We start from the raw sequence: 25559 nt of genomic DNA on the forward strand, positions 1-25559 counted from the left end.
CACATGTATCATTGCACACACGATGGCTAGAAATGAAACTGATTGTCCAACATGTCACACATGTTAATCCCTGTACAGGAAAAAGAGAAGTGTGGTTATGTTTGCAACCACTGCCAGAACAGAGAATCACTGTCTCATACAACTTAGAGAGCTCCAGTGACAGGGGAAGATGATGAGAGCAGGCCAGAAAAAGGGTGCAAGAACTGGCATGAGCCTAATGTGTGCTCTAACAAAGCACTCAGTTCTCTGCATTTTAATGCAAGGGATTTGTAATGTGTTGTAGTAGGTTAAAATACAAGACAAAAAGGGTCAGCTGAAATGTGTCACTTCAAATACAGTCATGAACACAGTGTCCCTAGAAAGGAGGCTGGAGCTAATGCTAAAGCCAAGCCCTGATTCTGGCTCTCAGTGCATCCCACAAAGGCACAGGGAGGATCCACAGCACTCTCACACGTGCAGGCAGCACTGGCTGTGACCCTCACCCCCAGAGCAGAATCTCACTGGAAGCATTGCAGGCATTAAAAATCCCCAGTGCAAGGCTTAAATTACAGGAATTACCTACCAAAGCATGCAGAGACTGCATATTAAACCAGTCTAAATCGTGATCCTAATCCTAAAGGAAGCAGGATGGAGTGTCATGAGACCCTTATTAAAACTGCAAAAGGTTTCCGTGGGAGGGAATGAAAACAGGATCCTACAACTGCAGGAATGGAGAGAGAGAGGAAAAATACCCATCAAAGAAAAGGTGATAGAACAAGGAAACACAGCTTCAATATAAAGTTCATTATGACACTAAAATGCAGAAGCTATTTTAATGTCAGTAACGTTAAGATAAAGTCATTTCATATTTGCTTATTTTCCTCACACCATCATTCACCCATTTAAAAAAGGGCTGATGTGAAAAGGGCTGTCTGTGCTCTTGTACTGCAATACTTAATTCAGTTAAAACATTTCAGTTTGCAAATTATGTTTTGCCTTTTTCCCAGAAATTATTTCCTTTTCACATCAGCCATAACAGTTAAACAACTGTGATTCCTGCATCCTTCCCTCAATAAACAAACAAAAGGATAAATATAAAAATCAGATAATCTGAATTTCAGAAAGCAGGTAGCAAGAGAATGGAAAAGACAAAAGCACCAAGCAATGAAAAGCTATTTGAGATTTCTGAAAAACTTTTATGTTTTTAGTAGCTCAATATTTATAGCCTGTTAAATAATTACACGTACAAGAGCTTCATACACTCAACTTTAATTTCCCTGCTATTCTCTCCTATTGAAATAACTGCAAGATTAATTGTAGCCATAAAAAGGCAGCATCCAACTCTTTTATCACCACTCCTGTCTATAAACTGCATGGACCCATTAGACCAATAGGGAGAATGTTTAAATGCTGGTATTTAAACTTTGTAGCTGTCAACAACAAGAGAAAGCTCAAGATCGATCTGGGGGATGGAAGCACTGCAAATGTCCAAGCAGGCAATGCTACATGAAAAAGTGACTCCCTCATAAGATAACACTGCTAAAGAACAGAACATGACAAACACCAGACCAGACCCAGTAGGTTTTTTCAGTTGGTTTTCCTACAGAACTTGCTCAGCCTTCTGCAAAGGTCACTGCTGAGACAAGCTCAAAATGCATTCCCATAAAGGAAAAACACATTTTGTGTAAGTATTACTTAAAACTTTTCAGCACTGGTAGAATTGCAGCACAATCATTACAAATCCTAAATTCATTTACATCTTTAGGTAAGTAAAATGCTGAGATCACCAAAGCCATGTAATCATCATCAAAAAGGAGATGTAATTCACTGCCCACAAGCCACAGACAAACTTATCCCACTACTGGAGATAAACTGCTCAGCTTTGAGTTTGCTGAATTTCCTTTGATGTAAAAAGAATAATTTCACGCTCCAAGAAAAGGAACAGGATGCCAGAAGAACTGGATTTGGTTCCTTATTCTGTCACAGACTTCTCGTGTTGGTCCCTGAGGATCCTCTGGGATACTGAGGGCGGCTCAGGGCTGCTCAGCAGGACACACCTGGAGGCACCCCAGGCAGGGGCAGTGGATCCTGAGGCACTTGGGAAGCACTGGGCTGACATGGGAGGGTCCAAGCAAGGTCCTTTTGTGAGAATTTGAAGAATCACCTACATTTAGAATAAAAGGGAATGTAAGCCACCATGCCCAGAGAACTACAGGTCTGCTGACAGAGCTCAAAGTCTTGTCCATCTCCACTGTTAAACACTCCCATGGAAAAGGAGTTCTCAGGAGTCTGGAACCCTCTGCAAACTAGACCTGTGAGCTAAGTGGCATCTTAAAACCAGAGAAATGAATTAATGTCCAAGTTATATTTTGGATGTGATAAAGCTCTGACAGGGGTGAATGAACAAGGCAAAACCTGTATCCCTGATTGCAGAATTGCATCATTGCCAATTATCTGACAAAGTAATCTGAAATGAGAGACTACAAACATGGAAAGGTTGGGGGACCAGCACTTGTTTGGCCAAGAGAAGAGAAGGTTAAAGGAAGATGTCATTGCTGCCTTCAACTCCAGAATGGGAGGGAACAGTGAAGAGGGAGGCAGACTGTTCTTGGAGGTGCACAGTGACAGGATGGGAGGTGACAGACACATGCTGCAGCAAAGGAAAGTCTGGCAAAGGGATTTTTTTCCATTAATAGAGGTGGTCAGACATGAGGATAGGGGTCCAGTTTGAGCAAGGAATTGGACTAGATGACTGCCAAAGGTCCAAATTATTCCGTGACTTCATGGAGAGATGATCATGGCAGTTTTCATTTTACTTTGTCTCAATAAATTTGATCACATTGACAAATCAAAGCTTTCATCACTAGCTCTACAAAGCAGTCTGGGCACCTGGAAAATGAGACTGCCACTTTTGTGCCTTGTCTCTGGGAGGATCCTGTGGCTCTAGAAGTGTTTCCACATCCAGTACCTTGTCCTATATTTGCTTTACAGATGGGGTCCTCAGCTGCTGCCATTCAGCAGTGCTCCCAAAGGCCTAGCAGGGGCAGTGCCAGGGGGACAGGGCTGTATTTCATGCTGGCTGTGGCCAGTTGGTGCAGTTGGAGTGTTGTTAAAATGCACACCTGTACATCTGGCATTAACATCACCGTATTCAATTCCCTAAGTGATCTCTAACAGATTATTCCATCAGAACAGTCTTTAATTTACATGTTCCACTGCATTTGCAATGCCCCAGCATCTTATCACATTTATACCAACAGATCTGCTCTTAACCTTGGGGAAAAAAGAAAAAAAATTAAAAACAAAAAAAAAAGGAAAAAAAAAAAAAAAAAAGGTTTCTTTACTGCCCCAGGTCCCAAAACTGGGTATCTGGCTGTGCCTGGCTGATTTGGCCTAGTTTTTTCTTTTGCTGCTTGAATTCAATGGCCCAGTGTATGTGATGCCCTGAAAGGAACACTCCACCCTTCTCCAGGAAAAATTCTCCAAGGGCAGGGAACAGTTTATTAAGTCCTTTTCCACAAAAGCACAGTAATGTCACCAAGCCCACTCAGTCATGCAGGAGATCTGCATCAAAGAAGAATAATAGAGACATAATATCCTTTGGGCTGAGCAGAGAGCTGGGAGAGGATTGTGCATTTGGGGGTGAACGATACCATCAATGCTACCAACAACAGCATTTTACATTTGGGCAACTTAATAGGAAATGAGGGCAGAACTGACCAGCACTGAGAGAGATCAGCACACACAGCAGCAGCACACAGAGTGCCTGGGACCATGGAAAATACCCATTAAAAATATAACTGTCAAGTTTGGATACATCTTCCTGAAGCACTCATGACATGTAGTTCAAAATAAGAAAGAAGTGCCTGAACTGGTGCTGTATTTCAAACCAGCATTCAGGGTTTGATTTTATATTCCACTTCCATTTTAAAATCTATTTCCAGAACTGCTGCTTATTAAACCTGCCCTATTAAATCATTCCCCTATTAAATGCAGTATGAATTAGGTTTCCCAGTCTCTTTTTCTTCCTTTTAATATCCTACACTCTAACACCCTGTACCTTTCTGTACAATAATTTCTGCTCTTAACCAGGAGAATGTCACATATCTGAAAAAGAAATAAGTGGTGAGTTTATGCTCTCTGCATTCCTCGATCTCATTATATATACAATGTCCTAAGGCAAGAGTTTGCCAGCTCAGATTTTCACTTGCTCTATCCCTTTGTGTTCCCATCACTGTGTTAGTGATTGTTAGCATTTGTTTTTTATTTTTCTCTTGAGATTTTAATTTTCTTTTGTCTAAGTCACTGATTAAATAACCTAAATTCTTCAGAGGGAAATTTAAAATTTCCTGCTTGTATAAAAACCAGAATGATTCAGTACCTGTGCTGGAACATCATTAGGTGGATAACATTCATTTTGCTGGAGGTCTCTGGTAGCTCAGTCAGAAAAATGACTTCCCTTCCCCCTCTCTCAGCTCCAAGAAACTGGGTAAGGAAAAGGTGAGGAATCTTTCCATCTTCGTAAGCAGAGCCTGTGAATATCAGCAGTGGCTGCACCACAGCCCCAGGGCATCACCAAGCCATGCTGGGCTGCCTTTAGTGGCAGTAATGAAAAACAGGGCCAGGACTCTGCATAAGGTGGGCTCTCTAAGGTAGAGTACATGTGAGCTACCAAAAATCTTCTGCCAGTGACCTGTCTTGCAGAAAAATGAAGAAATATAAGCAGCTTTTTATTTACAATGAGCCATTTCAAAACAATAGCCTGGGTAACCATCTCCTCAAAATCAATCAAACTAATCAACCTTCACCTAGAACCAGAACCCACAACAGGGAGAAGTCCTAGAGATTTTATCAGCTGAGGATTCAGTGGGACTCATGAGATATCCTTACAGCCACCACTCCCAGACACATTCAGTGGCTTGAAGAACACAGTTAAAAAATAATAATTGCATGAATAGCAGAAAAAGTGCAGACAACACAGGTCCAGCAGAAATCAGACCAGCTGTGATGCCATCTCACCTATCCAACAGGACACAGGTCATGCTGTCCTGAGCACCTGGGAATGGCTAATGTCCCTGCAGAGGATTTGTTAGGTACAAAGCTGAGAAGTTCAGTGATTAGGGAAACAGAAAACCCAAAGTACAATTTTGGTTCTGTAAAAAAAAAACAAACCCAAAAAAAGCCCCCAAAAACCAAACCAAATCCCAGAAACTGTTACCTTCAACCAAGCATAAGAGATGGGGACACGACATCCCTAACTACCAATAAGAGAGCACAAACTGTATTTAAAAACACACCACAAAAGCATTCAGAAAATAAAAAGCCATTTAGCAGGTGGCTAGGTGCTGAGAGCAACAGCCTTGTTTTCACCACATTCTAAGCTGGAAGTACTCCTAAAATGCAACAGTCAGCATTATTAATTCTCTTAAACTCCCTGGATTGACTGGACTGTGGACAATGTCCCAGTGCTGCATTAACTGAGGAATAACCCCAGATCCTGGCAGAGGTGCTGGCAATTATGGGCCTGTCTGAGAGCCATTGATTTTATAAAGCAGTTTGATCTCAACAGAGGTGAGAAATCTCTTCTTTCCCAACCTGCCCCTTCCCTAGGGAAGCTCTGCAGAGCAGGCCCCTCCACAGGGCTGTGCTGCATTTCTAAGCAGGAAAATGAGACAATCACAGGCCCTGCAGTCACCCCTTGACACAGGAAGAAAGTCCAGCCTTGATTTCATCAGGGAGAAAGAAAATGGGACTGGAGAGAAGTATCATACAGGAATGCCCATCTATACATTCTACCTGTCACTACATTTTCTGTCATTACAGCCTCATCTTAAATAACATTTACAGAGATGAAGAGTCAGGCTTTTTACAGTAATGGGCCAAAAGACAAGGAAAGCCCAACATTCTTTAATAGAACAAACTTCTTCCTTTGTTGCAGGAAGATGTTTCATGGGTTATCTATTTTTCTGAACTGAAGAACCACCAGAGAAACACAGACTTGGGTCTCTTAGAAAGTTTCAAGTAGGAGGAAAAAAATATTTTAAAAAAATCACAAAAATCTGAACAAACTACTTTTCTCTGAGGACAGCAGTCCCGTATGGTAAAAATCTGAGGCTCAGGTCAAGTTTCTTTTGTGATACTTAAGATTTAAGGCTGATTTCCCCAGAGGATGAAATAAGTGGGGGGAAAATGAAAGGTGAAATGGGTAGAAAAGGGATGGAAGATGATTAACAGAAACCATCAGGGATCTCAGTGCTGCCTGGCCTATCCACAGCTTGTGCTGTGGCCTCTGACATGAGATTTGCAGGCAGAGACTGCAGCAAATGAAGCTGCTTAGTTATTCAGCCCCCCTCCAGACAATCAGGTAGTGGAAGTAGCATTAATGAGGCAGCTTTTAACTAAGGAGGATGCAGGGTGAAAGACCAAGCAATACAGTACATAAATATGTTAATGTACTTATTGAGGTAATTTTTTCTGTAGCCTGTATGCGGCTGCAAAAATGATTCAATTCATTTTATGCAAGAGAAGTGCATTCATCTCCCTTAATTAGGGAGAAAGTAGGACTGGTATTAGGATTAAAAATAAAAGTATGGTTGATTTTGAAGTCCTCTATGTACCCCATTCTGGCAAGATCTGATAAAATACTTCCTCCAACACTGCTTCTGACTCATGGGAATATTTGTGAAGTACATGACTGGAAATTCAATAGAATGGTCTGTACTAGTTTCTTGCTCTGGCAAGAACAGATATGCAGATATAAGTAAGAACACAAATGTAAGTCTACATATTAGTACTTTCATTAAAATATCCCTGGGATTCCCTTCAACTCAACATCAGACAACTCTTCACAGCTCTAGAACAATGGAGCACAAATGGGCCTCCTCAAAAGGCCATTATAAAATACACTACATGAAAATCAAGAATATTCTTTTTACTTACTGGGTTTTTAAAGGGTGTTACCTGCAGTAACATCTGTCACACTTACTCTCAGCTTTAGTTATTTTACATTCCTCATCTTTCATCTGCTGCATTTTTCATTTGTTCTCAGAGGAAAAATAAAAAATGAAGATTGAGCAATGCAGTTACATTGCAAAACTCCTCTGAAATAACAGAAGTGCTGTCTGCAGTGATGATAAATCCCAATATGTTACCATGCAAAACACCAAATTTGAGTTTCCAAAAAGCCTGATCCCAGGTGAGTGTGACACTTATCCACTGCTGCTGATCATGAGCCTGACAAGCAGCTCAAGATGTTTACAATTCCCTTGCAGACAGAAATCCAGACCAGACAGCACTGCCTGTATCATAGTCTGGAAAACAGGTACATTTGAAAGTTTGTAAACTGTGTGATTTGAATGACCTGAATCTTTTGTGTCTGTAAATTCTGTTCTAGCACAAGCATAAACTGACAGATCATCCTGCAAGTGCTGGGAATAACAGCTTCAGTTTCTCTGTGCTGTGAAGGCAGAACATGTCTGGAAACACCACTTTGAGCTACTCACTGCATGCTGCTTCTGATTCATCCGAGCCGTCGGGACACTCCTCCTCCCCGTCACATTTCCACCTGGCTGGGATGCAGTGCCCATTGTCACAAGTGAAATCTGACTCAGCACAAGTTTTCTTTGCTGCAAGAAAAGAAGAAAGTACTTGGCATGAATACAAACAGTGCAGAAGATCTCCACTGCACCCAGCCCCACCAAGGATGATAAGGATTGCCCTGTGCTAAAAGGACTGACTTCACATTCAACATTGCTTCTTCATGACAGAGTCCCACATATCTCATAGATGGGTGTTTCTTCTCACTAGAACTCTTACCCCTCCATTATTTGACAAGGATTCCCCCTTCATGTCTTTTTCCAGCCATTCAAAAAACAGGGATCATCCTTTTCAAGAAAATTTTCTAAGGCTTTTACTATAAAAAGCTTCTGCCTTCATGGAACTGAAAGCATGCTGCATGATTTACAGACAGGCAAGACAAACAAGTATCACCTTTCGAGTACTATAATCTAAATTATAATGTTTCTATCTGTGCCATCTATTCATGGCTTGTTAGTACATCTGTCACCACAGCAGATGATCATAAAGCACTCCTTCAAACACTAACATTCATTTCATTAAATGTCAACCACTCCACGCTCTTTGCTTTGCTTGCATTCATCTAGGGCTTGAAAAAGATGCAAGACATGAACTCAAGCAATTAATTGGTCTATTCCTCTGTGCCAGTGGTGCAGCACCATGAGCTCTGCAATTCCAGTCAGCATCTTCCCACTGTGGCAGAAAGAGAAAATTCCACTTCAGTTGGGTCCCTTCAGGCTGAGGCCTCGGTGTTGGTGTGACACCACTCACTCACTCACTGCTTTGGCAGCGGTGACTTCAGTGCCTTTTCTGCCGAGTCCTGAGCCAGGGCTGGGGCTCAGTGTCAGCACACTGAAGTGAAATGCCCTCTGGCTAACTGGGATCTACCTTTGGTAGCCATAAACTGACACAAGAAGTGCTGCCAGGGAGATTTGTCTCTTCCCCCTGCAAAGCTGCTCACAACCTAATAGGATCACAGGAAAATTCAGGTAATGAAGGACCTCAGGAGGTCATCATGTCCAAGCTCCTGCTCAAGACAGGCTCAGCTCTGAGGTCAGACCAGGCTGTTCTGTGTTTTATCCAAAAACCCCAAGATGGAGACAGCACAACCTCCCTGGGCAACTTATTCCATATTTTAGCTGCCCTCACATCACAGCGAGACCTGGGCTTGCCAAGCCATTCTCTCTTACAAGTCATGTGCACACACATTGCTACATCAATACTTCCTCCAGCAAACATTTTCAAAGCATTAAGCACAACAAATAAGCCTCTGGGGTTTGATCTTTTACTTTCCTTTCTTGTTTTCCTACATGAGCTGCTGTCAGGAAGGGAGTCATGTTAAATATCACTCTCGTGCCCACACAGAAAACATGGAGCATTCTGTGTGAGGTGCTGGAGAGACCTCCATGGCTGAAATAAAGCCACTCATTTTCTAGCACACAAAACATGCAGCTTCCCTGAGCAGACACCCCGCAGGAAAACACTGCAAAGCACCACTAAGCAGCTGTACAATCTCTCAGGATGCACTTTTTAAAGAGAACATACATTTATTCCCCTTCTGCTGCTAAATGAACCAGCTTCTGGAGAAAGAGGGAGAGGAAAAATGGACAATTTTCAATTTTCTCTTCAGCCATTCAGAAACATATTATGGACTAATATAGGACAGAAAAACCATTTCCATAAAAACCAAGAGTTTTACAAGACACCAGTCATACTAAGGATAGGATCATCTAAAGACATTGTACATCTGTTATCAGAGAGAAAAGACTTTCTCCTGAATAACTCCTTTCAGAAATCCAAAGCTTGTGAAACTGGCTATTGCACATCACTGCTGGGGTATTTAAGGCAAGTTGTAATGAGTCTGGTGTATTTAATGGCCAGAAATGCTGATAGGATACCCATGCATAGCTGAAGTGAGAGCACTCTCCTGCTGGCTGGGAAGCTCACTGGGTAAAATGTTACTATCTGCTCTTAGGAGAAGGCTGTGGCATCTAGAAATGAAACCATCACAGCTCCATCCAGAAAGGAGAGACCAGTGTAATACTGGAGAGATTAGAAACTCAGTTTTTAAAATGTGCTCCCTCCCTTCAGCAGAATGAAGCTGGGCACAACCACCCAGCAGCAGTGGCCGAGTGCAGAAGTGTGACCGTGTCCCCATGTCCTCCTGAAGGTCCAACAGTCCCATGACAAAATTCAACAGGATAGAAAAGTGTTTGGTTTGTGTTTGAATCTAAATTGTCTAATCTCTTCAAGGAACAGGATTAAGAGAGGGGGAGCTCAAACCTTTTCTACGAATCTTATTTTTACTTCTGCTGTTTAATTTTTTTCTTTTTATTATTTAGATTTTAAATATCTTTTATTTGCAATTATTTTTTATTGCTATTAATCTCCAGCATGGGGTGAGAGCTCTGCAGACTGTCTCAATTCAAATAACTCCATTTTCTGTTGCAAACAGCAACCCAGATTATTCAAACTGCAAGAATACTGAAGCACTGTCTCATTTCTCACCTCTAATACAAGACTGGAATGACTTTATTTCCAACCAGATTTACCTTCTGGCGCTCAATCCTCATGTCTCTGGGATCACAATGCAGGCAGGGAGCAGTTAATTAAAATATCAGCTCTCTGCTTTTCCCTTCCTTTTTCTTTTTGAAGTTTGATAACCCTTTTTATTAATCTCCCATGTTATACACCTTCATTCTATCAATAATTCATTCAGACTCAGACCATAAAATGCCAGTGGTGCGTTAAAATGTAAAATAAATAAATACATCCCTTTTAGACAATGGGGAGGACAGGGGTTCATTTTACAGCTTCACCTGGCTCAGAAATAGTCAAGCAAAATTAATTGTCCCCCTGAGATGCATTTCCTTTGCCGTAAGCAGCCCAGGCAGCTCTGCTCACGTCTCCTCCAGATGAACATAAACAAACAGCAGCGAGCAGCCCCAGCATCCCTGAGCCTCTGCTCCTCGGGGGGCAAACGATGCCTGGAAGGAGAAGAGAGAGGCTCCAAAGCCTTTCATCCCCTGCCCTGCTCGGTGCACAGGGACACCAAAGAGGCTGCCTGCTCCTCTTTGGACTCCTGCTCCATTTGCTTCAGTTCCTGCTCTTCCTTTCCCACGTGTGCAGCTGGACACATCTGGCACAGCTCCACGGGCTCCTGTGTGACCATGGCTCAGCTCCCACAGGGAATGGGCCCTGCCTTGGGCAGCTCTCCAAAGGAGCCCTTAGTTAAAGTCAGCCATTCCTGCTTCTCTCCTCCCAGCAAGAAAGGCAAGGCAAGAGGGAAAGGTGGCTTCAATTTTACCCAGCAGTGACAGAAAAATACCCTAACATGCTGAATTTTAAATAAAACTGCATCAAACCCAACATGGCCCCTCATTTTCCAAAATGTCCTTTTCCATTCCATTACTCACATCTCTCATCCTGACCTGCAAGCAAGGATTCAGGGGTCATCCCTGCAGCAGATTAAAAGCAGAGAACCCATAGAGAGTGGTGTAGAACATGAACATCTACTGAATGATTTCATAAAAAAGAAGTGACTGAGAAATGTTTAATTAGACTGGAGGGAATAAATATACACTGAAAGGAACAAGCCTTGTACTGGCTAGGAGCAGGGACTGGATGACATAAATGTGGCTTCCAATTTTCAAAAATACATCTGAAAGATCAAGTCCCTGACCCTTACCTGAACAAGGTATCTGAATCTAATGGAAAAGTCCAGCACTTATTTCTTTTTCCTCTTTCTAATAAAAGCCAACATCCCCCCACTGCCCTCAGTCACTTCATTTAACCTCACTTAACTTTTGCCTCAGTTTTAGAGGTTTTACAAGGCAGGTACATCTTTCCAGTTACTGCTTATAAGACACCAGGCCCTCCATGATTCAATTTCCAATTCACACCTTGTTTATTCCTATTTTGCACATCTTTAATATTAAGCAATACTCAACTCTAAAATAGTTTCATTTCTTGCTACTCCTGATTTCCTCAAACCAACAGCTGAAAAGCAGAATGAACACATTCCTCTTTTATCAACAGTTCCATGCAGCAGTAACGTAAAAGCACAGAAAAAAGCATATTTTCTTACTACAGCTTGTCTGTAAAGGACACTTGAAAATGAGGGTTTGTTTGTTTCCACGTGAGACAATGAACCCTACATAGTTCTAACATCTGAACACAGGGTTTTTAGACAAAAGGGTTTTGTTCAAACTCTGGGTTGTGTATCCAGACAGAAAACCAGGCCAGTGAGAGCATCGTGGAGTTAACCTACAAAGACTCTGCACACCCTGCCCTCTCCCCATTTTCTCCCCTCAGTAACTCTTGGCCAACCTGCACCAGTTCTAAAAGAGAGGAAAGGTGTGGAAAATAAGTTTGATCCCAAGTTTCATAAAATTGGGAGCTGAATAGAGAACAGTCAAAGTCACAGCTCCACAGAAGGAGATAAGGGCAGAAAGTGGCCAAAGGGCTGATCTGCTCCTGCCAGTCAGACCCTGCATCTCATCCCAAGGTGGGTTTATGGCAGAGGGAAGGTGGCAATTAGGGATTAAAAACCCCAGACACCAAACTCATTGCAAACTGGTTTAATTTGTTCCACTACCCTCATTCCTTTACGTAGATCCTGCTACTATTTTAATTTCTCCATCAACACCAGACTTCCCACCAAACTGTGTATCTGTTCTCATTTGCAGCCAATATTCAGTCTTCTAGCAGAAAACAGTTTCACCCAAGCTGCTGTAAAAATGTAACAAAATATAGTAAAAAAAACCATACAATGAAAGTTTTGCTGTGATCCTTCTGCAGCAATAAAATAGGATGTGAAAATGGGAGATGATGGTAGGCCAGAGACACTGAAATTCAGAAAACAGGGTTTCATTTCCTGCTGGGGAACTTCAGTGGCAGCTTTGATCAGTGGTTTATCAGAGCCCCTGAGCAGGCTCCATATGAGAAGAAGAGGAGCAGCATTGCAGGAGTTGAGGAGTTTAAACACAGCCCATCAGCAGCACGCTGCCCTGAGAGGAGCCAAGCCCCTCGGTGGGAAATGGAACATGGGGCAGCTCCTGCCAGAACAAAATACATCATTATTGTGGGTCACTCTGCACCTCCTAAGGACCTCCACCAACCCAGCCTCACAGTGAGCCAAACACACCCCAGCTCAATCACTGCCTTGGCCCATGAGGTTTTCTGCTCCCCTGATAAAGGTGAGGGCTGTGCTCAAGATTCAGCTCAAGAAAGCTTCTGGGCTACACAGAACATCAAACAGTTGTTTTCAGTTTAGAATCTCAGTCAGCTCCTGAATCACAAACAGCCACCAGGACATTGCAAATGCCACTCCCAAACAGACATTCCCAGCAACAGAAGAAAACAATTAACAAAAATTTAATTCAAAGTTATGCTCACCACAAACTTGATACATACTCCCAAACTGAGAAAACACTTGGAGCAGGAGACTGAGCCTTAACCACAGACTTTGACAGCATCCCTGCCCTTCAAAAAGAATCTGTGCTATTGACCCCCAATCCTTTGATCAGGTTTTATACCCCAGGGATGTCTTAGCTGTCCTTAAGGTGATCTGAAAATCCCAACTTACATCTGCAGCCCGAGTTCTCCCAACTGCTGCTGTTGATTTTGCAAAGGAGGAAATGTCCCAGGGAGCGTGGACAACCCACCCTGGAGTGGTTTCCTGCTCCCAGCAGGTGCTGCATTCCCTGCTTCAGGCATCCAAACACCTTGTGCTGGGAGCCTGACCCCTCACAGCACCTCTGCCAAATCCTGGCATGGGAATCCCAGGAATGTGCTGGTCTGCAGCTATAAAATGGCAACACAGAAGATTCCAGAGTCGAAATATCAGGAAATCCTAGTGGATGTGGATCATCAAGTCCTTTAATTTTCATACAACTAAGGACACCTTGAAGTAATGAAAGGGAATATTTAACCATTCTCTGAATTGGGCCACTTCTTTTGACGCTGCCATCTCAGCAGGCAATTACTTTTATAAAGCAAGATTAATCAGATCCCCTCAAAGAGCAGCGCTCGGGCACAGACCATGGTCCCTTTGATACTCCACATGAAACACATTCTAAAGAAACTTCTCCCCAAGACCCCCTGAAACAGCCCCAGAAAACAATGCCCCATTGACAGAAGCCCAGTCAGAGGCTCTGGGGCTGCCTGAAGCTGCTGCTCAAGTAACCAAAACATGCAGCTCAGATCAATCAAATCAAACCAATGACTTTAAAAGAAGGAAAAAAGATGTCACCTGTGATTTTTCATTAGTATCAAAGGTACCCACTTTTGAGTATTTAAAATGGTAATAAGTATAAGCCTCCTATTTAGAATTATTTAAATCCGTTTTCACATTTAATATTGAATTAAATGTAAGGGAAATGGCAGAACCTAATTGAAACCTATGGAAAGCAGAATGCTGAAACAACATACTGTTCTCATGTATGAAATTAAAGTGACTTTAACTTACAAATACAGGCCCTTCTTCCTAAATTTACTCACATAAATCAGGTAAAACTGAACAATATTTTTTCCCCAACCTGTCCTCAGGTTGCTGTTGTCATTTCAGTCTTTAAGAAGGGGCTGTCTGCTCAGAGGTTGCTCTGTTTTTTACCAAATATATACATTGGTCTATTGACTTGTCCCTACAAACCATGTTTCACCAATAGGAAAAGCAGGATTTCTCTTCTTCCCAGAAGAGAAAACAAAGACAAAATTCCATTTGGACTGGTGTGCTCCTTGGAGGGCATCAGAGGTCTGTCAAACATACTTGTTTGGTATTCAGGACAACTTCTCCTTGCAAGTTTGAAGGCTTAGTTGGGGCTCTGGGGCTTTGTCCTGGGGAGCTTCGCAGCTGGGAACAGCCCAGGCAGAAAGCTCAAGTGCTGCCTCACTCCCTTCAGAGGAACAAGCCCCACACTCCTTCAGGCAAGGCTCCCTCCAACATCTGCTCCCTCCATCTTTTTAAAATCCACTCATAAATCATAAGTCATTTTTTTAAGCTGTACAAACCCAGGTTTTCTGACAATTTCCTCATTTTTATTCTCCAGGAACCTCCATCACCTCAATGTCCAAGTCTCTACAATTTTAAAAACAACAAACACCTCCACAAGAAAACCAACCATCTTTCCTCACACTGTATTTGTAAATTGGAAAATCATGTCCTTCAGCAGAGGAAGGGGAAGAAGGGACAGATTTTCCTACCAGCATCTGAAATAAGACTGCAGCTTTGCTCAGAAACAGGCTGACAGCCCTGTCCAGCCTGGTAGCATCCAGAGGTGACTGCAATCAACCTCACTGTTGTGTGACACTGCACAGCAGGAGTGAGAAACCAGCCATCACTCTGTGTCAAAACATGCCACTGACAAAATCCCACCGAGGCTCTTCCACATCCAGCAGCAACAGTGGCAAGAAGGCTGCCAAGGGCACAGATGAGGTTTGCCTTCAGTAAATGGATATTTTGAAATTTTCTTATAACAAAGCTTATACCAGGTAGCACTGAATGGAAGGGCTATCAGAAAACTTGCTCCCCTTAAGAGATCTGTTAACTGGAAAATGCACAAGTCATGCTCTCCCTTGCAGGTACACAGAGGCATTAAAGGACACAGCAGAGCTGGTGCAGCAGAGCTGTGGCACAGCCAAGGGCCTGCCCAGGTCTCTCCTCCACTGTGATGGTGTGGTCACAGTATCTTACGCTCAAGTTGAGATTTCCCCTGTGCAGAAAAGAGCAGCCATTGCTCTGCTGTGGAAGCTGAACGTGCTTCCAGAACTCCATATTGCTGCAGTCATGACCTTTTCAAAGGATTTGGTATGCTCTGACTTTCCAGTTTGTTTCTAAATATTTCTTTGACTGAAGCTCATCCACACTGACTTTTGCTGACAGAATTGCCAGCTTTGTCTGTCTCTTTGGGTTTTGTTTTGCCTTCTTTTAACAACCAAGACATTGTTGCAAGACAGAAGCTCTTGGGGTGGCAACTACATGTATGTTATTTCACAATGAAGGATGTCCACAAATTCCTCAAGAGGCACTTAATATTATTCTGTCCTTCTATTTCTGGGAACTGAACCCTAGGGGGGCCACATTCTACACTGATGAAACATCCCCAGGGTCCATGAATAATCACTGGTCTCAGTGGTCTCTGTGCAAAATTGGTCTCAGATGTTTTTATGACACCCTATGATGTCTGTTTTCAGTACAGGTCTTATAACCCTCAGCCTAAGTCAAAGCTCTCAATGACTAAAGTCCCTGGTGCTCTGAGTCAAACCCCTAATGAAGAAACAGATTGAAAGCTATTTCTGAGAGCAAATACAGTAAAATAGAAAAGCAGAAGTGGTTGAATTGATGGAGCAATTTTGGTTCCCACCTACACATATGCCCATAGCTTATCAGACAGGTACCAGGGAAAGAGAACAGCCATACTTTATGGATAAAATTCAGAAAATTAGAGAAATGAGGCTGAGGCATGTGAGCACAGACAAAGAAAAGAGACAAAGACATGTGAATGCAGATCTTTCACTGAGTGAGATGTAAGGAAAATGCAGGCCTCCCTATACAGTCACTGCTCTCTGCTCTCTTTGATGTTTTTAAATATGATTCCTTTTTCATAGATGGTGGTAGGAAAATCTCCAAGACCACTGGAGAGGATAGCAAAGAATACCCCTGAAGCCTGATGTGCCACCTTTTCTTACCTGGCTCATGCCGTCACATTGCTACATTACAACGCTGGAGTTCACAGGCACAGAATTTGCCTTTCACAGCTTGGACACACAGCATTTAAGTTCTTGTTGCCTGAATTTAGTGCACACACTGTGAGGTTAAAGTGCACTAAAGACACGGCACCTCCAGCAGAATTTCACACCAAGTTTGCACGCAGGAGATAAACCCAGGGGCCCTAACCCTGCACAGAGCCAGGTACGATGAACTCCCTGTCACCCTTTCACTGCAGCTGTGTGATCTGGGGTGCAAATCAGCCTCAGGCACTTCTGGCAAGCCCCAGCCCCTGGCTGCACATTTGTCACTGCTCTGCAGGGTCTGCCCTGCCACAGCTGGGGGAGCTCTGTGGCTCAGCTTGCTTGGCTGACACGGGCTGTGAGAGCACAAAACATCTGCGGGGAAGCAGCAGCAATTTCAGCAGCCACCTTTGCCACTGAGAGCAGAGCAGCACCATTACACACTGGGGGTCCCAGAACTGCAGGCAAAGTCACTTCCTCTGCAAATCAGCCTTAAAAGCAGCAAGAGAAACAAACACCGTTTAAACCCTGTTTTGCAGAACTTGGCCTGGGTCCAGGCTGCATACTGCTCCTTACAAGTGTGTGGGAAAACAGTAACCTGATATTTACACCTGTGAGCTCTCTGTGTTTGTAAGCACAGTAAAACACACGTGCAGGACATTCCTATGCATGACCCTTGTGTGTTTCCAAAAATGTGGCAATGACTAACAGCACAAGTATCTCTGACCTGTCAAAGAAATGATCCAAATCTAAGGACATGGTGGAAACCCAGAAATGCAAAGCTCCCAGTTTCCAGGAAAACAAAGAAACGGAAAAAAAGCAAAAAAGCAAGGCCTTGTCAAGAGTCAGGATCAATGGCCTAAATCAGAGATTTGAAGACTCAATCCATGCAGTGGCAAAATGATGCCTTGTGTGGGTAGGAAATAGAGAGAGGGGATACAAGAAGTGTAACAGACCTGGGATGCCTGAGGAGGTATTGCTGGTTCGATGCACAAATCCATGTGGGGGGACAGTAGGGAAAGGCAGTGAGGGTTTGTGCTCTCAATTAGGGAATTACATGGGCAACAACACACCTGAGCATTCTGTTTGGCAGCCAACTGCAGGGAATGAAGCTGTTATTTTGCTTGGCTCTGCTGTATTTATGCATTTTTTATTAGAAGCAGCACAGCATTTTATGTCAATTTATACATGGTCCAGTTGCTTAACATTGGATCAATGTTTGATCATTTTCTTCTGGTCCTACTTTAATCAATACGTTACAGGGTAAAACATGCAAGAAATGCTCTCTACATTTAAGAAAAAAACCCATGTACCATGGTTTACCTTCTGGGAGGCTAAAATATTACAATTAAAATACCCACTGTAGTGTCTTTGAAGAATGAAGGGTCAATAACAAAAAAAGGAAGTGAGATTTTTCTAAATATTTAAATCCAGTGTTTTCAGCTTCGTTGCCTTTTCCCATTTACTTAGTTACTAACAAAATGATGGCACTTTTGAAGTAAAACATTTTACTAGAGTTATTTTAGAAAGTTCCCCTAGTCCGGGAGTAAAAATCCTTCAAACACCAAAAATAGAAATGGAAAATGGAAATTAACAATTGGAATGCCACAAAACCAAAAAATACACACAGAAACTCCTTATGCCATAACAAACACTACTGAAAGCTTTCTTATATCATACCAATAGCTATAGTAAAAGGACTTAAAGTGAATTAACTGGGCAGAAACAATTAGGAATGTTCAAGATAATTAAAAAAAAAAATAGAGCCTGGCTGTTAATGATCTTTAGATAAACCAATGCCACAGATGTCCCTGTGCATGCACCTGTGAAGACACCTTTTCTACAGCTCTGTAAAGAAGACATTCATTGTATTCAACGACTAATTGGCCAGAATCTTGCTTTTTAAGACCACTGAATCAGAGCCCTGGGAATTGGGAGGGATCACACACAAAAGCATTTTCAAGCCTGTCTCCAAAGGCAGCATCGTTTCAGACTGAACAGCAGGTTCATCCTCTGATCCAAGTCTGTTGCGGCGGAACGGCGCCAAACAAATGTCTGTCAATATCCTGCCAGCACGCACGGGCACGGGGGCTCCTGCACGGCACCAGGGAAGGGCTCAGGTTAAGAGTTGGGCATCGGGCACGCAGCTCCCCATTCAAGCACAAACCTCTTCACCCATCACCACGTGATGTCAAATGCTTTTGTGCATTGCAATATGAAATACTTGTACCCTGGGGATGGGAATTGAATAGGCACAACATGGAAATTATGATGTGTGCAACCATAGCCTTTAACCTATTAACAAGTATGACCAAGATCACTTATTTGGAGCCCTCTAATCATCAAGGCAAGAAGACATCAACAGCTACTATGTCACACTGACAAGGCCTTCAATGGCAAATGTGGTTCAAAGGTCCACAGGAAACACAAAGCAGCTTTGTCTTTTGATGTAAAGAACAAAGCTACCATGTGGCACAGCATCACACATGCAATTAGTCAGGAAAGTTAATACAGTAGAAGCAGATGGTGGAACCATGTCAACATTTTTAGTGGGCACATTTCCCCTTACTCTCCAGTTGCTGTGATCCGAGGTCGGGGGAGCAGCAGGCAGAATGTTGGGAAAGCTGGACGCCACCAGGGACTGACAATCCTCTTTTATCTATCCATCTGAGGTACCCTGTGCTCCCACTTCTACCAGCACAGCTCCATCTTTGACACCTCCTCTGCACCACATCCCCACACCACAGGACAGCACCATTAACAACCTCAGAGCACACTGAGAGAAAAGGAGGCAGAGACAGTCAGTCCCTAACCCTGGTTGTGCTGGGAGATACTGACAAGAAAAGGCATTAAGAACTCCCCTTCAGTGGCCCTTACACTGCTCATTCTGCTCATTTCTGCAGCTCAGTGTGTTACCAAATGCTACATGAATCACACGTACAGCACACGTCATTCCGCAGGACTTGACACGTCTGCAAAGAGCAACTGCTCCTTTCTCACTGCCAGCCCAAAAGCTTGGCTGACACAGGATGGAAATGAGAGGCTTCCTGGTCACCACCAATCACACTGCACACACAGAAAACCTAAAATCCTAACCACAAGGATCACACAAAGAAATGCAATACAGGAAGCGCTGTGGTTTGCATGGCTTTGATGTTAACAACCCTCCACTGTCTTCAGACAAAGTCTCTCCCCTGCTCTTGTCAACCAGTTTTGCCCAGTTCCCCAGCTCCACACATCACGGATTTCAACAGCACCCAGGTGAGGATGGCAGGAGCTCTCAGCTCTGCAAGCCATTTAATTAAAATGAAATGAACAACCAGCAGTTAGTCAAAGTGCTCGTATGCTCCAGCCACCACAGCTGCTGAATTCTGCAGCCCTCGGTCCAATCTGATTTCCTTTAAAGCTCCTGGCAACCCATTAATTAAAACACATTATTTACAGCTTCCAGGGGCTTGAAACCATGGGATGCACTTGCTGGAATTTATGCAATTACGTACAGGCAGTCCCAGTGACAGGCTCCATTCTTGCTCCCACACTGGGCTCATCCACGCGGGGCTGTTTGGCCTGGGCTGCCACGCCGGGATCGGCTGCCATGGAAATGGGCAGGAGGCAACAAAGGACCTGGGAGTCTCACTGGAGATGGAGGAGTAGCAAGGCAACAGCACAGGAAGGCCAAGACAAAGAGAAACCAATTTGCCTGCTGAGTTTAAACACAAACAGCCCTCCCTCTTTGTGCAAGGAGATGTTGATGAATTGAGTTTTGCCCTGATTTAAGAAACCAAGCCCCTTCCAGCCAAATGCAACAAAGCCATGTGGATGGAGCATCCTGCCTTCGGCCCCACGCAGCATTCCATCCGTTAGAGCTCTGTGGGGAAATGATCCCAAAGCAAACCCACAGAAGGTGGAGTTTAATAAGCAATCCCTGTGTCACTGTACCACAGCACCAGCTGCAGACAAATTTCTCTGCTTTCAGAAGGAGTTTTTCCTTTTACTCCATTATTAAGCAATCACACTCATCAGCAATTCCCGTGACTCTGCAAGAAAAAAGCATCTTAAAACATAACCTTACCAAGTATGACTGACAAGCGTAATGAAGTGTGTCTTTGAACTGATTCCCAATGGTATTTGAGAAGGGCTGAGAGCAGCCCTGTCAAGAATTTGGGGGTGCTGGTGGGTGTGGGGCCAGACACGACCTGGAGATGTGCACTCACAGCCCAGAAACCAAACCTACCCTGGGCTGCATCCAAAGGAGGGTGCACTTAGATACCAGTCTAAAAAATAACAAATTTCGGTACAGTATGTAAGATATAAGGAATAGAGAAGGACATAAAGAAGATATATTTTTACATCATTGCAAAACACTGGCACAGGTTGCCCAGAGAGGTGGTGAATGCCCCATCCCTGCACACATTCACAGTCAGGTTGGACAGGAATCTGAGCAAACTAATCTAGTAGAAAACACCTTTGCCCACGGCAGGGGGTTGGACTAGATGACCTTTAAAGTTCTCTTTCAACCCAAACTATTCTGTCATTACTTGTGTTTTACGAGAGTAAAGGGAACATAAATTTTTATGGAACTGTGAACTTTTTACTGCTTATGGAGTCCCACATGAACACTGCTGAAAGATCAAGTACCATAAGCCAAAGACATCCATAAACATAATTATCCCAATGATTATTACTTCCCCCCCATCCCATTTGGTTTCTTACTTTTTTCCATAAGGCCAATGATTAATCTATGTAAAACCTATGGAAACCATCCAGAAATACAAAAAGGAGAAGACTCTATTAAAATAAGTAATGACCAAAGCCTTAATCTTTCTTCCAGCAGTACAAAAGTGGATTTTGGCTTTATTCTCCTGTGGTTCATTCACAAAAGGAAGGAAAGCAAGAAGTGGAGAAAGCATTCCTTGCACAATGTAGAAACAGCTCTGCAGATTTCAGTCTGTAATTCCAAATACCCAAAGTGCACCATGCCCTCAGCTGGTGTGAGAAATTGCTTGTCTGCTCTGAAGTCACTGCAGCTACTCCAATTCAGATTAGCTCTAAAAGCCTCTTTCACCAAGATGTATTGCAGTAATGCACTGGTATTATTTAAGTCCAGATTTAAATGTAGTACAGAAGATATATTTTTTGGTGCAAGAAAACCCAGAAACTGAAGACATTGTATCAACATTTGTCTCCTGATTAAGTCTTTTGTCACTGTCATTTTCATAAGAAGAGCTATGAATGGATTTACAGGAGATAGTGACCATGAAAATGTCTCTCAGATGAATGTTTTATTATGCTTTCTTGCTTTTCTCTACTGGGTCCCTGTAGGTGATAAAAACACCACTTCTTTCTCTCCAGGGCAGCCAGAATGAAATACCAGACACCTTTCAGCAACAAAAAAATTAGCAATATGACTTCAGATCATTCAAAACAGAAGTCTGTAAATGCCTGGCTACTAGAGTATGGAGTGCTAAACTTGCAATACTCCAGTAATTTTCTGGGTCCCCAGCATTAACATACACTAAAAACATTAATCTGTGTGTACAATTTTAAAGCAATAGGCTGGGTTTTTTAATTAACTTTTTTATCTTTTAAGTCTGTTACATCACAGATACTGGCAGTGCAGCAAGTGACCTGTAGCCCCTGCTAATCAGTACCCTACAGAAATCCAAAAGTAGCATCAGAACTGAAAACTGAGTTTTAGAGATAAGAATAAAGCCTCCAGCAGAAGGAACAGCATCCTCCAGCTCAGTATATCAGAAATGAAGGTACAAGTAGAGGAATAATTTACATGTGTTCCTAAAAAGCCACAGGTAAGACCCTATGAAGGCCCTGGCCACAAGGTGAAGTTAGAAAGTTTTGTCACTATCAAACATCATCCAACCTGGACTGGATCCCCAAGACTGGGATTGGTGAGCAATATCAGAATTAAACTTCCCCTCTGCAAATGGTTTCCAGTCACCTAAGTGTTACCAGGACAACTCCAGCACCCGGAATACAAATTACCTTTGGGGCAGCACCATCCACTCTGAGCACTTACCAACTCTGCATGCAAATTTAAATCACAACAATTTCACTGACAACTGTGTAAACAGCAGAAACTATTAAACTATCACAGGAGTCAATGGTGCTATAGTCAGGAAAAATGTTACTGGAGGCAGCAACAAAACCCAGCAAAAGGAGGAGGAGAAACACATTAAAAAGTTCAGCCTTGTAATTCATGAGTGCCAGGCAAGGGCTTCTCATTCCCTAGGAAACATCACTTCTTCTTTGACTTCTCCTTGTCCTGGATATCAACTATAAATTAGGCCTGATGTTGGGGCAAACTTTACATGTAAGGAAGCCAGGCAGCTTTGGGTGCCAAGAGACAAAGCTGGTTATAAACAACCCTGGAGCTCTGCATTGTAATTTCTTTATTGCCAACAGCTGCATTAAAAAAAATAAAAGGAAAATGAGAAAAAAAGAGAAAGAAATATACCTTCTTTTGCCTTTGGCACTGATGTGTGAGGCATCTTTAAAACTCAGTGTTAAAGAAATGCTCTGGATGTACAAATTGTTTTGAAAAAATACTGATAAACTGAGTACAGCAATACTTATGTTACTGCCCTGAAAAATTACATCAGCAAATAGCTTCAGCAAGAGTAACTGTAAGGACACAGGCAACAGAACTGAGAATTTTAGATGTGTGACAAGCTCAGAGACTGAAACCTGAGAACAAGGGAGGGGTGGGACACACCAAAAGCTGCAGCCCCCATTAAAGCTGTGTAACATACAATGGTATTTTATCCTTTCAGAACGTTTTTTGCTGGAAAGTCCCAAACACTTTACAGCCAGGACAGTCAGAGCCAGTTCTTCAGGGGGAAACCAGTGGTGCCCTTGGTTTTATGCTTCCATCAGGAGGTAACTTCACCTGGTAAGAGCCAGGAGCACTCCAGCCAAATTCCTTCCTCCTCAGCTGTCTTATCTTCATGCAGACTTTAACAAAAAAAACAAAACAAAACAAAACAAAAAAACCCCATAACAAAACCCCCACAGCCCTGCATTTTGGGGGCAGCCCCTTAAACTGGATCACTCGAGAGAAGCAGTGGGACAATGAGAAAGACAGAAAGTGAAATAAACCACTCAGCTACCAGAGCATTAACAGCCACTTAAATTCTTATTTGTTATGTTAGATATATGAAAAATTCAAAATGTATTATTAGGCTCTATATTTCTCCAGCAAGACTCTTGAAAGATCCCTGACAGGAGGTCTGGACCCTCAGGCAGTTTTGCAGATCTCCCACACAAACGAAAGCCAGCAGGGAAGTCCTGCTGTCCATAACTCACATGACTGGAAATTGCTGAAGTGTTCACACCCCTTATATTCCCTCTCACAGTGACACTTTATTATCAAGTGCTTGGCTACAAGAAGATTTGCTGATTAAGGTATCAAGCCCAACAGCTCAACTGCACAGAGCCAAAAGCAAGGCAACATGAGCCTGACCTCTTTATTCCATCTTCCCTTTTGCTAAAGTGAAGTCCTTCCTGCCAAATTCATAGAGTGCAGCTAATAAATAAATATTCTCGTTGGAAAATCTGTATGACCAGGCAGGAGGCTCTGTTAGAGTATGAGAGTGCAGCCCCAATCACTTCAGACACTGATCATTCCACAGAAGATGATGTGGGATAAAACCTCCCATTATCAGACCTTTCCTCGCCCAGCCAGGAGCAACTGATGAAATCCAAGAGCTTATTCTAAAAACTCAAGAGAACCCTCTTCATGCCTGTGCATTAAAAATTCTCCCTGCTCTCCAGCCATTCCCTAAAGGCTGCTCTGATTGTTTTGAGATGGGAGAAAGCAGGATTTTCCCAGGACATGCTGTTTCACACCTTGGGAGGAAGATGCTGCACATGCACAAACCCAAGGCATTTTAAGCACCCTGGAAGTGGGGAGAGCTGTGATTGGCCCTGCTTGTAAGCCAGTGGCAAGAACATGATCAACTTCAGTACCAAATAGAATTGATGTAAAAACCCATCAAACTGGTAAGTAATGGTGAGATTTAACAGAATCAATTAAAATCTTCATTCTGAAAAAGAAATATAAAAAAGGGCATACAAAGTTCTTCACCATCCCCTACCATGTGACAGCTGCAATCAACAGCCCTTAAAGAAAGTTGTGTGATCTGGTTCATCTCATCCATCCATCACCAATTGCTTGCCTCTCCAAAAGCAGAAAATGGGAATTAAAAGACCCCAATCCCTTAGGAAGCCTAAAAAAGCAAAGAACCTCAAATTACTCTCACTACTGTCAGAAATGATGTTGTTCTAATGACTCTGTCCTACAGTACTTGGCATTGGGAACTTCAATCCCAGTATCTTTTCTCAGTGCTATCACTTCTCCATTTGCTGTCTCTGTGCACATTTTTTCCATTAGTTGTCTCTGGGAAAGGAAAGGGAATGGGTAAAGGAACAGAGAGGGAACTGTCCACCTGCACTGGGGAGAGAGAGGGGAATAAGTGCACACCAGCTTTGATGGAGTTCACTTTTCCTTAGCTGTTATAGGCAAAAGAATAAGCAAAATAATGAAGTTAAACTCATTGCCAAGTCCCCAGCAGCTCAGTCCCAGGTCAGATATTCACTTGACAGGTATCCTGGACATGCATGTGACAATTATAATGAAATCAATTATTAATAATACAGATGTCTAAAACCAACCACCATCACCCCAAAAAGCAAACAAAACCCAAAACCTCACCAACATTAAACATGGGAAAAATGCAGGCATGGATTTTAGACAGCAGCTGTTTCTCCAAAGAGCCATACATGTAACAGTCCTGATCCTTGGAACTACAGGCACTGGCAGCACTTCCCTGCTGATGGCAGAGTCATTCCTGAGTCCTGCACAAGCAGCCAGGACAGACTGACCATCCTCTGCTCTCTGTTGGGAGAGGGCTGGAAGGGAGGAGCAGGCTGGCAGAATAATCATTAGAAAAGGGATGGGGCCTTGGCACAGAGAAACACCCACTTGCAAACTTCCTTTCTTGTGAAAGAATAAATGATTCAAGGATGTGAAGCTGCTAACAGATAATAGAGCAAAGCCACTTACAATATTTAAGTAAGAAAGCTGCTATTCCCTGCCTTGCGAAAAAAAGTTTTGTTTCTCATAGAGCTGACTCTATTATTTCCCTTTTTTCTTCTCAGCTCCTGTTCTGTGGCAGTTCATTAAAAGATACGAACATTTCCCTTTGTTCCTGGGTCAGCCAGGTCCTGTCATACAATGCAATTGGCAGGTGAATTTTAAA

General features: G+C 42.9%; 1 protein-coding gene across 2 annotated transcripts in view; it reads right to left on the reverse strand.

Moving 5' to 3' along the window:
• The window catches only part of LRP8 (LDL receptor related protein 8), a 170727-nt gene that overhangs the window by 57882 nt on the left and 87286 nt on the right, over positions 1 to 25559 (reverse strand). For both annotated transcript variants that reach the window (XM_063166134.1, XM_063166133.1), the window contains exon 3: positions 7482 to 7604. In XM_063166134.1, the coding sequence (XP_063022204.1) occupies positions 7482 to 7604 (123 nt within the window). The remainder of the gene's footprint in view (positions 1 to 7481; positions 7605 to 25559) is intronic.

Source organism: Melospiza melodia, chromosome 11 (assembly GCF_035770615.1).
Source record: "Melospiza melodia melodia isolate bMelMel2 chromosome 11, bMelMel2.pri, whole genome shotgun sequence".
Lineage (NCBI taxonomy): Eukaryota > Metazoa > Chordata > Aves > Passeriformes > Passerellidae > Melospiza > Melospiza melodia.